The sequence below is a fragment of the Anolis carolinensis genome, chromosome 3 (genome assembly GCF_035594765.1).
Source record: "Anolis carolinensis isolate JA03-04 chromosome 3, rAnoCar3.1.pri, whole genome shotgun sequence".
In the NCBI taxonomy this organism is placed as follows: Eukaryota; Metazoa; Chordata; class Lepidosauria; order Squamata; family Dactyloidae; genus Anolis; species Anolis carolinensis.
This window is the reverse complement of record NC_085843.1, coordinates 22,582,073-22,599,749: the sequence shown is the minus strand read 5'-3', so window position 1 is coordinate 22,599,749 and position 17,677 is coordinate 22,582,073. Positions and strand designations below refer to the sequence as shown.

At 41.8% G+C, this 17,677-nt stretch overlaps 1 protein-coding gene across 2 annotated transcripts in view; it reads left to right on the top strand.

Annotated features, from left to right (window-relative positions):
* Window positions 1-14,996, top strand: part of angptl5 (angiopoietin like 5) — a 29,028-nt gene extending 14,032 nt beyond the window's left edge. For both annotated transcript variants that reach the window (XM_062974570.1, XM_008108064.3), the window contains exons 5-8: window positions 7,082-7,182; window positions 10,893-11,013; window positions 12,098-12,283; window positions 13,965-14,996. In XM_062974570.1, coding sequence (XP_062830640.1) covers window positions 7,082-7,182; window positions 10,893-11,013; window positions 12,098-12,283; window positions 13,965-14,275 — 719 coding nt within the window. In that variant the 3' untranslated portion in view covers window positions 14,276-14,996. The remainder of the gene's footprint in view (window positions 1-7,081; window positions 7,183-10,892; window positions 11,014-12,097; window positions 12,284-13,964) is intronic.
* The last annotated feature ends 2,681 nt before the right edge of the window (window positions 14,997-17,677 follow it).

The following is a 17,677-nucleotide window of genomic DNA, read 5'->3' as shown; positions in this document are numbered from 1 at the left end:
CCTGTAACTGGGAGTCATAACATAAACAATCCCAGGAGCACCTGGCAGAAGAAGATAGAATATGCCTGGGAACTTGGGGCCGAAAGTATAAACAATTATAATTGGTCTAGTGTGTGAAAATGGTAGTAATGTGATGTTGGGGGTGGGACTTGATGATGATATTTACGTGTGGTGTTACGTAGCATCAAAAGTTATAAAAATAGTTGTATGTAAACATTGGGTCATTCCTGACTTTTCCAAAGTCATGTGTTCTTCAATAAAGATTGGATTTGAGAGCAGCCATCTCTGATCTGCGTTCAGACTGATCCTTTGAAGTGAGCAGGACAATTAAGTCAGGAATCCAGTTCTCACCCTCCTGCAAATTTGCAGTGAAGTGATAATGAGCAGGGAAGGAGATCAAAGCCATGACGGAGCAAAGGGGCCTCCGCTGGGAGCTCTGCCGTTGGCAGAAGAGACATTGCAAGCCATAGCTTCCTCTACGGGGTACCCCAAGCCGGACGGCGTGACCCAGAGGATTCCCAGAGGGGGAAGAGGCGTTCCGGCGGCGGCAGAAACCAGTTGGGGATCTGGAGGAAGCATGCCGGAGACCGTGGCCCTGCGGTTATCCATCCTGGAAACTCATTTATCCAGGCTGTCGGATACCGTGGGGAGAATAGTGCCAATATTGGAAGAGAATCTCCAAAAAGAGCACATCCGATATGGCGCCGAGAGAGAGCCAAGCAAAGGAGGCGATTGGAGCCAGAGGGGACAGCGAGCTTCCACGCAGAGTCCCGCGGCGGCAAGGGACGAGGGAGACGAGGAATATTGGCAAGAGCTGGAGTTCCGGGACAGAATGGCGCGCGAAGTGGAGCGCCAGCAAGCTCTGGGAACTCTGAGGCCGCCATCTCCAACAGAGCTCCCAACCCCCCGAATGGGCGTCGGAGTAGAAAGGCCACTGGGGCCAGGGATCGGGTCCAGTGGATTTGCAGACGAAGGCGGAGAGGAGCGGGGGATCCAGGAAGAGGAGGAGGATGTGCCGTACGACGAGGAAAGGCGAGATGAGGGGGCTACAGCGAGGCCAGTATGCGGATGGGCGGAAGGGCCGACAGCGGCGGCAGACTTTCGGGAGCCGCGCAGAATGACCACCGGAGTGGGGCGCGGCGTGTTCCAAGGAGCCGCCCGAGGGAACCTGATGCAACCCTTCCCCCTGCCTCCCAGACAGCATCAACGGGCCGCAGAATGGATGCCAAGAAGAGAAGATCTCAAACTGGAATACGGAGGGGAATCAGATGAACTGAACTTTTTTCTAATTAGCATCAGAGGATACATGGAAGACAATGCACACACATTCCCCTCCGAAGCAAGCAGGGTTCGAGCCATCGGCAACACACTAAAGCGAGGAGCAGCCAGCTGGTACGTGCAACTCCATGCCAGACACGACCCATGCCTGAGGTCAGTGCCCCGCTTCCTCGCCGCACTGGAAAACCGATTCAGAGACCGGCTAGAGCAATTGAGGGCTCGAGACCAGCTGAAAGGAATAAAGCAGAGGGACAAAACAGTGCCCGAGTACGCAGAGGAATTCCTGCACCTCGCGGAAAGGGTACCAGAGTGGTCTGAAGTGACCAAAGTGGAGTTATTTAAAGAGGGACTACGCCCCGAGATTTTCAGCTGGGCAGCGCACAGAGATGACCCCGAAACGCTCCAGGGATGGATTCAACTAGCGGGGCGCGTTGAATCCACCCTGGCCCAAGTAAAGCGCTTCAGGAGCAGCGGCGGCCAGCAAAGACCGGTGGCGAGAGGTCGAGGAGAAACGAGGAAGCAGGAAAGACCTGGAGGGAGGTCGGGGATTCCCTCCAGAGGAGACGACAACAAACCTAAACCGGGATGCTTTGTATGTGGGAAGACGGGCCATCGAGCAGCAGAATGCTGGGCACGGAAGGGGGAGCCGCCAAAACCCTCAAAGCCCAAGCCAGCAACCGGGAGGCGTGCGGAGGAGGAGGTGCAAGCCCCAGAATCTTCAGAAAAATTGGTGAGTCGGGACAAACGCATGATAGTAGTGCCAATCTGCCTCTCGGGGCTAGAGAATCGGGCCACCTGCAAGGCATTTGTGGATTGTGGTTGTTCCAGGAATATTATAACTCCAGAGTTAGCAGGAGCGTTGAAATGCCAGCAGATGGCGCTTGACTCCCCAATTGCATTTTCGCAGCTAGACGGATCAGTTGCTACTGGGGAAGTATCTACAAAGGAAATACGGGAGGTCCCATGTAAAATAGGCAAATGGGAAGGAAGAATATCCTTTGTGATAGCCCCTATTGCCACATACCACGTAATATTAGGGATACCATGGCTCGAACAGGCAAATCCCGAAGTAGATTGGAGAGGAAAGAGCCTAGCATTTAAAGAACAGCAGACGCAATGGGAGATAAGCAAGATTGCAGAAGAGGAGGACGAGGGAGATGAAGAAGGTGAAATAGACCCACTGCTATTGCCACCTGAATACAGAGACTTTGTGGATGTGTTCAATCAGAAAGAGGCAAGTAAATTACCTCCCAAAAGGAATATAGAAGTAGAAATTGAAATAACCCCCGGAGCAAACTTACCAAAACCAAAAGTGTATCCCATGTCTGTGCAGGAGAAGGAGGAATTGAGGAAATACATTGATAAAAACCTGGCGCGGGGCTTCATTAAGCCATCCAATTCTCCTCTCGGGGCCCCAGTGTTATTCAGGAGAAAGAAAGACAACTCCCTAAGATTGTGCATTGATTATCGAAATTTGAATGCAATTACTAAGGACAATAAATACCCTATGCCCTTAGTAAAGGATTTAATTACCGTATTGAAAAAAGGGAGCATATTTACTAAACTTGATTTAATTGAAGCATATCATAAATTAAGGATCAAACCGGAAGATACTTGGAAAACTGCATTTTCCTGCGCATTCGGCCATTTTGAATATAAAATTTTACCTTTCGGTTTAAAAAATGGAGGCGGGTGCTTTATGCAGCTTATAAATGAAATACTGCACCCATTGTTGTACAGAGGGGTATTCATATTTCTTGATGATATCTTGATTGTGACTGAAGATAAGGAAAAGCATGTGAAATTGGTCCGGGAAGTTTTGCAGAGACTAAGAGAAGCAAAGCTGTACGCAAAACTGTCCAAATGTGAATTTAATAAAACTCAAATTGACTTTCTGGGGTATCGGATATCTCCAGAAGGGTTAGCTATGGATCCAGCTAAAGTATCAGATGTAAAAGAATGGGGAGTGCCTCAAACAAGGAGGCAATTGCAATCGTTTCTGGGGTTTGCAAATTTTTATAGATCCTTCATAAAAGGCTTCGCGCAAATAACTGCACCCCTTACTGAACTTTTAAAAACAAAAGGGAAAGGAGAGACAGCAAAAGTAAAAGCTCCTGGCGCCAAACTAAGTTGGACGCCAGAATGCCAAAAGGCATTTGAAACCCTAAAAGAATGCTTCACAGAAGGACCCATTCTAAAACACCCCGATATCAGGAGCCCTTTCATAATCCATTGCGATGCCTCAGACTGTGCGTATGGGGCAGTACTATTGCAAAAGGATCAAAATGGGAACTTAAAACCCTGTGGATATTTGTCCCGGAAGTTCAGCGAAACTGAAAAATGTTGGCCGATATGGGAAAAAGAGGCACTAGCCATATTAAAAGCCTTAGAATGCTGGCGACACTTTCTCGAAGGAAGCGGAATCCCATTTGAAATTTGGTCTGACCATAAGAACCTCCAGTATTTAAAGTCCCCTCGAAAATTGTCCCCCAAACAGATTAGATGGGCACAATACTTCAGCAGGTTCGATTTCCAATTAAAGTTTTTTCAGGGGAAGCAGAATGTCTTGGCAGATGCTCTTTCACGCATGCCTCAACACGAAGGAATACCCACAGCAAAAGAGGGAACAATATTCTCTGACAAACAATGGGGTTTAGCTGTCAGAACAAGAGCACAAACCCAAAAGGAGAACACTGCTATGGTTGAACTCGACGGAAAAGATAATTGGGGAAACGAGCTGAAACAGTCTTATGAAGGAGACCAGTGGATCGCATCCAATGCAGAACAGGGGGAGCAGAAGGGGGGATTTTGGTTTGTGAACAAGAAACTGTATATCCCAGCAACATTAAGGATCAAGATTTTGCATCGTTTTCACAACAACCAGAGCGCTGGTCATACAGGAATTACAAAAACAACAAAAGCAATAGCAAAACATTGCTGGTGGCCAGGGATGAGGAAGGACATAAAAAATTATGTTGTTCAATGTGATGATTGTGCCAGAAATAAATCGAGAGGAGGGAAGCCAATGGGATTATTACAAACAGTAGCAGAACCTACCAGACCTTGGGAATGTGTAGCTATGGACTTTGTGGGGGAACTACCGGTTAGCAAAGGACATCGTTATATTTGGACAGTATTGGACCTGTTTTCTAAACAGGCCCACTTTATAGCACTGACGAAACTACCATCAGCCGAGAAACTAGCTGAATTGTACATAAACCATATTTACAAACTGCATGGATGTCCCAGTAGAGTGGTCAGTGACAGAGGAGTACAATTCACAGCAAAATTTTGGGAAAAATTCCTGGAAATGCTAGGAGCAGAAAGGAGTTTAAGTTCTGCTTTTCACCCCATGACAAATGGGGCGGTAGAACGTACTCAGCAAACACTTGGGCAGTTCCTTCGAATGTACTCTAACATGAGACAAAATGACTGGTCTCGGTGGTTGGCTTTTGCAGAACTAGCTTTTAATTCGACTATACATTCAGCAACAAATAAAACCCCCTTTGAAGTAGTTTACGGGTATGAAATACAGCCTCTGCCCCAGCTGCCGAGATGGACAGAGAATGAGGGAACAGAGGCAGGGAAATGGAAAGCGCAAATGATGGAATGCTGGAGTCAAGTGACTGCATCCTTAAAAGAAGCACATAAAAAGTATAAAGTATTCGCAGACAGAAAGAGGGTGGAAGGTGATAAATTGGAGAAAGGAGATTTAGTGTGGCTAAGTACCCAAAACATCAAACTGGGGCTACCTTCGAAAAAATTGGGCCCTAAATATATTGGACCATTTAGAATACAGGGTGTTATCAACGAGGTGACTTTCCAGTTGGCATTGCCAAAAAGCTTAGGGAAAATACACCCTGTATTCCATCGTAGCTTACTGAAAAATTATATGGGTACTTTGGACAAAATGGACACATAGAATTATTGTTTTGTTTCAGACTGGTGATGAAAGAAGAACCGAAGAGGAGGACGAAGAAAAGGAGGGCACCATGTCATGGAACCCAGTTACAGGGCTTTGGTAATTCAGCCCTGTAACTGGGAGTCATAACATAAACAATCCCAGGAGCACCTGGCAGAAGAAGATAGAATATGCCTGGGAACTTGGGGCCGAAAGTATAAACAATTATAATTGGTCTAGTGTGTGAAAATGGTAGTAATGTGATGTTGGGGGTGGGACTTGATGATGATATTTACGTGTGGTGTTACGTAGCATCAAAAGTTATAAAAATAGTTGTATGTAAACATTGGGTCATTCCTGACTTTTCCAAAGTCATGTGTTCTTCAATAAAGATTGGATTTGAGAGCAGCCATCTCTGATCTGCGTTCAGACTGATCCTTTGAAGTGAGCAGGACAGGCTAATTCAGAAGGCAAAGCAGTAGCTGGCAGTAAGCTCCCTTGGCATACAACTGTATGAGCTTACTTGGAACCTCTGGCTTTTTCTAGGAATTCTCTGAGAAAGCTCAGAAAATACAGAAGGAAGCAGTTATGAGGTAAACTGTGGAAAGTTCACCCATCACTTCTCATTTTTGGGAGGGGTAAACAAACACCATCCCCTTTAGAATGGTTTGAGAATCTATGGGACAAATGGCACATTACATACTGTGTTTACATGTAATATTAACCTTCAGAGAGGGGAACTTTTAGCACAGAATAAGCAAGAAGAGCGCTCAACCTTTTTTTCTGGTAGTTACTTTCCTCAGCATTTTCCCTCACTCATTTGCATTCCAAATCTTTGTTTACATCATACACATGGACATGAAATTGCCAAGAATCCCTTAGTATATGGGATGTTCCATATTTGAGAGTCAAAAAGCTTATCCCGTATAGGGTTTACATAATAATAATAATAATAATAATACCTTATTTATATTCTGCCCTATCTCCCCAAGGGGACTCAGGGTGGATCACGGTACGCATACACGGCAAACATTCAATGCCGTTTGGACAAAAAGGACAGAACAGATAGACAGAAGGAGGTATGTTGTCTTGAAGTCCAGTTAGGTGCCTTGGAGGTTGAGGTTGTGATCGGATTCAGTCGAAGGGGAGGTGCTATTGCTTCCATTCTCCATGACAAAGAGCCATCAGGACTTCCTCCTTCCTCTTGTTCACTGCATTTCTGGTCTTGTTCTTTTTTATGGTATGGCAAAGTACCCCACAATTTGTGGTACCAAATTTCTCTAATTACAGCTCTAAGCTGTTTTCGAACTGCTTAGGTAAACAGTGAGCTGGGCTTCATAGTCCAGTGCTCACCCCGACCGGGCTTTGAACTGGCCACCTTTCGGTTGGCAGATCTTATTACTACTGGTGATTTACCAGCTGTGCTACAGCCCAGCTCAACATAGATGTGATGTCTCCTATTTGAGGACTGGAAAACCATTTCCTTATATAGACTGAAAGAGACGCCTAAAAAACCCCCAAAGTATTTTGGGATGTGGGCCATTTATAAAGACAGAAATATATTTATCATGTAATTTATAAATGAGGACAATACATTAGTTTTGCATAGAAATACATGCCTAGGTGAGCTGAAACCAATACTTTAATTTAGTATTTAAGGAGAATAAAAACTTGCTAACAACTGCTTCCTATTGTCAACTGTGCATATTATGATTTACACTTATTTTCTATTTTGAAAACCCAGGAACACCACTCTGAAATACTGGTTAGGAATCACAGCTGGGAAGTAGGGTCAAGGTCAGAGGAAAAGTGGCTGTTAGGGAAAAGGTTAGCTCAGTTTGCCTCGTTGCTCTCTATATACACACTTGAACCTGAGCTTGCTTTGGTAATACTGTCCCACAGGTTTGGATTGCAGTGATATTAAAGATACGATTGGCTCTGTTACAAAAACTCCAAGTGGTCTCTACATAATCCATCCAGAAGGATCAAGTTATCCCTTTGAGGTAATATTTTTGATGTGCATTCCTTCTTTAGAAATTGTGCCTATGTGTGTGTCAACACTGAAGCGATTATTATCCCTTTAGTTAGAGTATAATTCTGACCCTTTCTATATGTTACATTGAAGTGCTGCTAATATTTTTTTTACTTCAGTACACTGGCCAAGTTGACTTATTGGATGTCCCTTGGAAGCAAGTATATTCTGAAAATGTTCAGTGACAAGTTATTTACTCATTATACATTCCCAAACCGTTATCCACTTTGAATGAGGAGAACCTTATCAGAAACAATTACACTTATTCACAATGGTCAATTGTGCATAATGTTTCAAACCAGGTGAATGCAATGGTGTAAAGATTCTCGTAATTTCACTGGTATTTCAAAAGACTTTACCCCCTCAAGCTGGTAATGTTTTTGTAGTTTTGTTGCTGAAACCCAGTAGAGTTGCATTTTGCAACCAGGAATGCCTTTCGGATCACCATGGAAATGATTTCTAAGATCTGAATTGACTTACCATAAAAACCCTTCAGGGCTTAGTCCTAAGACAATAGTTTCTGTCTTATCAGCCCTATAAGAATGATAAAGACTTACCAAATTGTTTTTAGTTGTGATATCTAGATCTTTAAGACAAAGGTACATCTATACTGACCACTTAGTGTGAAGGATGGCCAAATCAGCTCCTTGGTGGCAACACACTGCACAGAGCTGCTCCGAGTTAATTGGTTGATGCCTTGAACTGCATCAACCAAAATTGTGATTTGTTCTGAATTCTGCCCCAGAACCTGGTGCAACCCACAACTTTAGGCCAATGTAAACACTTGGGCCAGTTCTGAGCTGAAACTGGCTGCAATTGTTTATATAGCTGTCCTGTATTCCCTAGTCAAGTGAGGGATGGTGAGCAGGAGAAGGGGAGGTGGTGAGTGGGGGGCAGGAGGGGGCGAGTGAGTGAGGGGGGAAGGACAAGCAAGCAAGCAGGCGGGCAAGCAAGCAGACAAGTGGGGATGGGCAACCGGGTGAGCGGGCAAACAACAAAGCAGGGGATGGGATGGCGCATAGGGGGCAGCTGATGGCATGTTTGCCAGGAGAGAGGGCTCTGTGTGCCCCTTCTAGCACATGTAATTTAAGTTCGGCACCACTGATCTAAACCATGCTGGGGCTGATTTGGTGTATCCATATTGGATTGGTTCCAGGATAAATTATCAGTATAGAGTCACCCAAAGACTGTGTGAGCAGAACATAAGAAATAAAAGGTGGTTTAATATTCACAGTCTAAACTGCCAGAGCCTTTTTCAACAAAGAGATAATCAGGATTTGGTAACAGAAAAGTGGCAAGGAAGGTAGTCCTGTATTTTTCCATTTTTGGAAAAATATCAAAAAAGTGACTTCACACTTTGGATCAGATGCCTGCTAGTCACATTCAGGCCCAGGCTTATTTTTATGATACTCCAACCAGAAACTTGCTGCTCCAAGAAGGAGCTGTTAATACTAAAAATAAAACTGGGACAAAATTTCAAGACTGGAACTAAAGTTTAAGGTGGTTGCTGTGTGTGCAGATCTAAAGGCTGGAAGAAATGGATTCTTCTCAGGAATAATCTGATTGAATATGGGGGAGGGAGTCGTAAATGCTTCCCCTTTTCCCTATTTGGTAAGCAGAAACTAACCATAATTGAGAAGACCTTTCATTTTGCATCACATGTTCAAATGAAGAAAACAGTGCTATGACATTTGAGGAAATGTCTGTGTTCTTGTTTTTGTTGTGTGCCTTCAAGTTGTTTCCAATTCATGGAGATGTAGGGTGATCCTATCATAGGGCCTTCTGAGGCTGTGAGTGTGCAACATCTTCAGGCTCACCCTGTGGGTTTTCATGAACAATCAAGGACTTGAATCTTGGTCTCCAAAGGCATAGTTCAACACTGAAACCACTACATCTCTCCTGCCAAATGTATGCATTTGGGTCTACTCTTGGTGGGACTGAGTAAAAATAAATAAACACTCAAAACAACAAATAAGAATATTATGTTTGAATTAGACAATAGATTAAATCATGCAAATTGCTTTATCTAACAAATGGCTCTGTTTATGCTCTTATTTATCCTGGCCTAAGAAACAAGCCATACATTACTGGTATGATATCACTGGGCTTGTTTTCATAATCAAAACAGAGATAGTCGAAAGAAGCCTTTCCAACCCTGATTAGATGTTTAGGCTGCAGTACCACTGCTGATGCATGTTAGGCTCAATGGGAATTCCAGTCCAAAATAGCAATGTAGAGGAACATTGGTCTCAAGGCTGAAAGGAATTCAAACAGTGAGTGGAGTGGAAAGAATGATCAAAACTGAGAATAAACTGTGCTGTTTCAGACACAGAATTGCTATATTCTTAATATATGTATTTCCATTAAGATTGATGACTTGTACAGTGATATCTGAAGATACCTCAATGTGATCTGGAAGCTTTGTGCCATTGTTGTCATTAAATATATCCACAGCTGGCTGGGAAACTACCCTACAATGCTTTAAAAATACTATTTTCTCATTTTTGGGTATTGTGCAAACATTGCAACAGCCTGAGAAATGTTTCCTTTTGGAGCTTGGAATATAAATGTCATATTAGTCTAATAGGATGTAGGATCTTAGCTTGGTTTCCTGAACATGCTAAAACTTTGAAAAATTCCATATCCAGCGTATTAGCTGTGTGTCGGTAGTAGAAAATCAGAAATTGTTGGATTCCTCAGTATTGACCGTGCTGTCTAGAACTGATGGAACTTGTAGTCCAGCAATATCTGGAAGGCTGAATGATATCCATCATTGTTTATGTAATATTTCCATAATCCATTCCTAAACAGATAAGATTTTTCAGCCGAAGCAGCCGCCTTGGGAACAGTGCCAGCTGGCTTTAACAAACCATTCCAAGAGTTTTTCAAAGATCTTGTTAAATTTGATCAGTAGAGGAAAATTGAAAACTATTCTGCAAAGCTGAAAGTCAAACTGCATTCAAACACACACTGTAAAATATATGTGGTTTGGTTTGGGAATATAGAACTATACAGGAAACCCCCTTTTATCTGATGGATTCGGGACTGTAGCATTGTCAGAAAGTGGAATTGGTTGCAAAATGGTATTTGATTCTATTTGGCTTGCAAATGAATTTTGGGTGCTGAAAAATGTAAATACAGTAGAGTCTCACTTATCCAACACTCACTTATCCAACGTTCTGGATTATCCAACGCATTTTTGTAGTCAATGTTTTCAATGCATTGTGATATTTTGGTGCTAAATTCGTAAATACAGTAATTACTACATAGCATTAATGTGTAATGAACTACGTTTTCTGTCAAATTTGTTGTATAACATGATGTTTTGGTGCTTAATTTGTAAAATCAAAACCTATTTTGATGTTTAATAGGTTTTTTCTTAATATCTCCTTATTATCCAACATATTCACTTATCCAACGTTCTGCCGGCCCGTTTATGTTGGATAAGTGAGACTCTACTGTAATACAGTATATGTAGCATGTGTGCATGGGGTGCCAAGCAAGACTCATACACTAAAAGAACTAATAAAAGAATGAATCCTTTTTCAAATGTTTGGAACTTGTGTGGAACATGCAAGCACTGAAAGAGCGAGTTGGCAGAAAGCAAAGTAAGACACGGTGAGAACTTCATTGGTGCGGGTTTTAATCAAAGGACTTTCCCCTCCTACTTGTTCATTTTAGGTACTATGTGAGATGGATTTTAGAGGTGGAGGATGGACAGTGATTCAGAAGAGAACAGAGGGGACAGTTGAATTTCAGAGGTCATGGTCTGACTATCTGGATGGCTTTGGTGATCTTTCAGGTATCAAGTTACTCTGTCTTCTGGGATTGTTGGTCTTAAAAAAGTCTCGTCACTCTTGCCTAGTTAGGTGGACATTTGAACATTTGTGATGCTAGTAGAAGGAACAGCTCCACAAAGAACCTAAGTTTGCATGAGTGGTGTGTTGCAACTGGAATTTAGTTTAGCAATTGAAAATGACAATGAGTAGATAGGAGAGAAAGGATGGAGAGAAAAGCGCTGCTGAGGTGGGAGGAAGGAGGATTCACCTTCTAAAAGGGGAAGAGTTGGAACAACATATAGGTAAAGCAACTGCTCAAATTAGCTAAAGGATTCTGGGAGATTAAATTCAAACAGGATTTTCCCCATGCACTGCCTAAAAGAATGCGAAGTCCTATAAGTTTCTTTGTTGGCCAGTAACTCACTGGACTTCTGTGCCAGGGTGCATCTGTGTGTGGCAGACCTCAAAAGTATCTGGAAATGCCCTAATGGTTGTGAAAAATGTGCATTTTAAAATGTTACACAGTGGGTATGGATGTCTGAAGGACCTAATAAGGCTCCAAGGTCTCAGAGCCTGCCCTCTCTTTCTCCAGACTTCAGAACAAAGGGGAGAAATCTCAGGGAAACAGTGCTGCCTTGAAAAAGTGTATGTACATATTATCTCTTCCTGATTTGTTAGTCTTATTCTATATTTTAATGACATGCTATAGGCAGCTGCAGCTCATGGTCAATGCATCAAGCTTCATGGCATCACCAACATAACAATAGGGCCAACCCTTCTGACATCATATGGTTATCGCTAGATCTCACGTTTTTTGCCTTGGTTTATCTGGACCTGGGATTATCCTGGTAATCAAAGGTCTCCAAGCTATTTAAAGATGAATGGCCATTTCTAGGGATTTCCGTGAGAACCATTTCTGTACCATTTGTTGAATTCTTATAGTTGCAGGTTCAGCAGAACCTACAGTGAAATCTGTAGAATTGTCATTCTTTTCATTTTTTTGGGGGGGGGGGAGATTAATTCACAACAAATAGATTGAGGAATAACATGGAAAGAGATACAGTAAGTCATTGATTCTCTTAAAGCTTGCTTAAATTTTGTTTACAGGGGAATTTTGGCTTGGGCTCCGAAAGATTTTCCACATAGTAAACCAGAAAACAGACAGTTTCATGCTTTATGTGGGCTTGGAGTCTGAAGATGACACGTACGCATATGCATCATATGACAGCTTTTGGTTAGAAGATGAAGTCTGCTCCTTTAAAATACATCTCGGACGTTATTCTGGAAATGCTGGTAAGACCTGAAAGCCCAGGGTCTGGGTTACAGTTTATTACGTCCACTCCCTACAATTTACTTTTAAAAGGTAATGCGTACAATTGTTGAATGTGGAACGATTTACCATTCATTTTGGGGCATATGCCCACGATCTTCTAAGGCATAGAAAAAGCACTTTGAAATGTCTGGCCTTAAACCAACTATGGTATGTGAGTTGCCTCCAGATGTTTTTTGCATCAGTTAGCTTTCTTGGTAGATATAACATCTGTGGTGAATAATGAAAGTGTTTTTACAACCTGAAAAATTACAATTTAAGCAAACAATGTTAAGAATCAATGCACAAGTGCAGTTATGGTCTCAGTGAAGACTACAAATTTCCTAGTGAAGTTCCAGATTAAAATGAAGTAGTTACTAATATAGTGTGCCAGAGGCTGGACAAGTAACCTGCCCATGCATTATTTCTTTTCTCCTGTCAGTAGCCCTTAGAAGTAACTAGTTATAAATAGTTATTTGTTATCAGTGCTTTTCACCAGCAACATTATAAGTTACTCTACAGTTATAACTGAATGACAGACAACATACTCCTTTTACAGAATAACAATTAATGTTACTGTTAGCCAATAATCTACCCTCTCAATGTGATGTACTCTTTATATTTTCACTGTATTTACTTTTTTCTGTATTTAATATGGATTGTGGTTGGAACGGTAGAGTGTGCTTTAAACGAATGGTTTGTGAGGTGGTGGCAGCTATGCCAGCTTTATATCTGAACTGGGTCTAGAAACATCTTTATGAAACCCTAATGGTTTTGCACTAATTCTGCATGATGCACGGGCTCTTTTGGTTCTTCAAGAGAAGAGAAGAGCATCATTTTGTAGTATCCACAAGAATATATCTGTGCACACAGAAAAAATAGATCTTTGTTAGACAGGGCAGTTAGAAGACGGTTCTTTTTTAGTATCAGAATGACAGTAATCTAAACAGGATGTACCATAAACAAAGCATTTCCTTTTATGGAGGTTTTGAACGATCATTTGTGTTTATTGGTGATAAGAATTAGCAGATAATGTTTCCTTTCCTTGTCTGAATATGCAATTGGCATACAGTCAGAATTCGCATTTAGTATGCAAGACAAGTAGAGGCAGTCCATGTCTTACAAAAATCCGATTTACAAACGACTCATAGTTAGAAACGGGAGTGAGACAACAGGAAGTGAGAGAAATCTACTCCTAGGAAGGGAAATTCTCTACTGGAAGAGTTATTATCATGGGGAAAAGGTGTCTCCACTGAAGCTTTCCCACTAATCCTTGTTTTCACAACAAGCCAAAATTTTAAAAATCCAATTATTTCAGGGAGAGAAAGTGAGGTGAAATCTTCTGAACAGGAGCACACAAAGCAAAACAAACACCACAGGGGTGTTAACCCTTCCCTCTGCTATCTAAAGCACACTCCCTCTCCCTCTCCCTCTCCCTCTCCCTCTCCCTGTATATATGGCTGGAGTTACACTTTAAAAAGGTACCTGTTCTGACTTACATACAAATTAGACTCAAGAACCTCGTGAACCTATCTTGTCTATAACATGTCTGTAACTTGTATTAAATTGTGGTCTAATTAATTTAATCTTCTGATTCTTTATGTTTTGTGCCTTTTTTTCTTATCTTCTTTTCTTTTTTGTTTATTTTTTGTTTCTGCAATTTAGGCGATGCATTTCGGGGCTACAGAAAAGAAGACAATCAGAATACACTACCCTTTAGTACCTTTGATGTGGACAATGACGGTTGTAATCCAGTCTGTTCTTATCAAGAGGAACCGATAAAGAGCTGCAGTAACTTTAGTGAGAAAACAGGCTGGTGGTTCAGTCAATGTGGCCTTGCAAATCTCAATGGCATTCATCGGTTCACAAGAAAAATGCTTTCAACCGGGATTCGGTGGGATACTTGGACAATGGACGACAAGCCAATAAAAATTAAATCTGTTTCAATGAAGATCAGAAGAACGTATTTCAAGTAACAGAACAATGTCATGATTGAAACACAGAATGTTTTCGCATAGCAGTTCATTTATATTAGAAGAAATGTTAGAAGCATTTTGCACATCACATTACTTTGCAGTGGCCCTTTCAAGTACAATGTAATTAATGCTTCCATAGTGATGTAGCTTGTGATGTTTTCATTACATGTCTGGATGACAGCAATTGCCTGATCTCAAGAACTTTAGCTTCCTCATGTTGCAAATCTCTTTTTTCCTCCTTAGAATAGACCAATATGTTCGTAAATAGTTTTAGTTATATTAATTTAGACCATCATTTCTTATTTAAGAAAGGGGACTTTCATGTAGGCAATTATTGTCCACAAGACGTTTTGATCTTCAGCTCCCAGAATCCAAACCACTTTGGCTGATCATCAAGATTTCTGAGTGCTGCAGTCAAAAACAAAGTTTGAGACCTACTCATGTAATCAAAATTGATTAGATATTACTTCAGAAACCATTGAAGTAAACCATCATAAAGGAACTATACAGCAGGACAGCAGTTGTATCATGACCAAAATTTATTTATTTATTTACCATATTTGTTGCCCCCCTTTCCCAACCCCGAACGGGACTCAAGGTGGATTACACAGGCACTTGTTCAGTACCTACAAAACACATATCCATCATATTAAAATTTTACAAAATGAAGTTAAACAATAATATTAAAAACTTAATAATCAATTAAAATCATGCCATCTAAGCCGTTCCATGATCGTTGCACAAATATACAGTAGAACCCCTCTTAACCGAGCTCTGCTAATCCGAGCGTCTGTATTATCCGAGGCGCCAGAGGAAGTTCCAATGCAAGATTTCTTCCTCCCACACCTTCCTTGTTTACCTTTGAGGTGCTTAAAGGCTCTCACCAGCTGCTTTTAGGCGGCGGACGGCAGGGAAGGCTCCATGCAGAAGAGGGCATGGAGCTGCAAGGAGGCCCGAGAGGAAGCTGCCGCCACCATCGCCGCTGTGCAGAGGGAGCTCGAGAGAGGGAGAGGGAGGAGGACTTTTCTCTTCCTCCGGCTAGAAGATGTGAAGGAGGAGGAGACGGTAGAGGGGATGCAGAGGCAGCCAGGAGCGTGGCAGCAGCCCTTTCTTTAAACCCAGGTCTACTCTACAGACAGAAGAGAAAGGATCCCTGGAAGTGAGGTTTCTTAAGCCCTTTATTAAACCCAAGTCGTCTCTACAGACCAAAGGGAAAGGATTGCAGAAAGAGTGGTATCTTAACTCTGATGCTTTTAATCCAGGCCTTAATGAAAGATATGAGGACAAATGATGCCTAAAATAACAGGAAGGGGATCCTGGGAAGTCCTCCCCATTATTGCTGCCCATGGGCTGGATAGAAAACAATTATTTTGGCTTCTGGATTGAAAACAGATTTCTGTCTTCCCAAATTTGGAAAAACTGGATCAGGACCCCCCCCCCCCCCACTGAAATCCAGGACATCAAAACGGATCACATTTTATCTGGATGGCACAAGCCTAGTGGCCAGCCCTACTGTAACTATATACCTTGCCTGTAAAACACAAAATATACTGCAGTTCTCTCCAGAACATTGGCATCACTAGGGTTGGTGTTACCCAGTGCAGTATCTTCCCATCCTAGATCATGCCACAATAGCCAAAATACCAGATAATTTGACAAAATCAGTGACTCTATAAAGCCAGCAGCATTGAAAATAAAAGTGCATACTTGTAGCAGTATCGAAAACAACAGCATATCCTTGTAGCGCATACAGATTTGAAGCATCATTGCAATTCAGTAATAATCAAGCTCTAACTGAAAAGCAAGTGCAGTAAAACATTTGAAAAGCATAATAGCAAAGGGTGCTAGCCTTGTAAGAATATTGATACATACAAGCAAGTTGGGATTATCTAATTACAGAGATATTTTTTACAAAAATCAATAAATTGCTGAAACTCTGCACACAAATTAGATAGTCATTTTAGTGTCACCCTCTATGATGGCATGACCTGATGCAATTTTCACCTTCCACATCTTGCTAGTGGCATCACTTCTACAGAACATCTTATTGTGCATGAATGAACACCAGAACAGAGGCAAAAGGTAAAGGGAGCCACTGGAAGAACCTGTCCCATCAGCTGCAAAATGAAAATCATGAAAATTGGAGATGGCTGAAAGGGGGAAAAAAATCCCCTAGTACATTTTGAAAGAAGCTCTCATGCAGTCTCTAAAAGGCTCAAAATATTTTTATTTACATTTGCAAGGCTTATCTAACTTGTTTCCCCAGGGGCATATTGTTTATCTTGGATAAAAAGTTTCCTTTTTTTGTGGTGCAGGGATCTACTCCTATTCTTTCCACGTAATACTTGCCTCTGGTACCAAATTGCCAATTAAAAAAGTAATGCCAAGAACATGTCTGTTTCATTAACTGAGCTATACTTGTATATTCCTTCTTCTTAGAAGAAACTTTCCAAATTCTGATTTGGATAATCCAAAACAGCAGCCAAAGCCTATTCCAGGCCTAATTGGCCCTTCTCTTGCCAGTAGACTCTGCTGGGAGAAGGGCCCAGGGCCAGGACACAATTGCACCTTCAAGTTCATACCCTCCAATATTTTACAGAAGAAACCTGATTAAGCAACATCAAAGTGTGGACAATGTGGCAAAAATTATTAATTAGGAAGAATGCAATAAGCTAGAAGTGCATGTACTAGCTTGCTTTTTCCTGAGGCTACTGGGAAGGGTAGGAGTTGATCATTCTGAATAAGTGCAAACTACTTTCACAATTTTAACTCAATTTATAGGCATTGAAATAAGATGAGGACAAAAACGGGGAATTGAAGGAGAAAGAAACAAACTCGTAGAGCTGGAAGAGACCACATGGGCCATCTAGTCCACTCCCTGCCATGTTTGTTTAACTTGTTATCTACAAATACTCCAAGATCTTTTTCACATCTTCTGTTGTCGAGCCAGGCATCACCCATCCTGTATCTTTGCATTTCATTTTTTCTGCCTAAGTGAAGCATCCTGCATTTTTCCTTGTACAAAATTAATTTTGTTAGTTTTGGCCAATCAGCTCTCTGATCACTTAAGGTCGTTTTGAATTCTGAGCCTGTCTTCTGGAGTATTAATGATTCCTCCTAATTCAGTGTCATCTGCAAACTTTATCAGCATGTCCTCTAAACCTTCATCCAAACCATTAATAAAGATGTTAAACAGAACTGGGCTCAGGACCGAACCCTGCGGCACTTGACTAGTCAATTCTTTCCAGGATGAAGTGGAACCATTGGTGAGCACACTTTGGGTTAGGTTGTTGGGTCCTGTTTTTTTTTCCTTCTTGGAGATAGGAAGAACATTTGCCACCCTTCATCTTAAAAGCAGCTATAAATTGGGAATCATAGAATCATAGAATAGTAGAGTTGGAA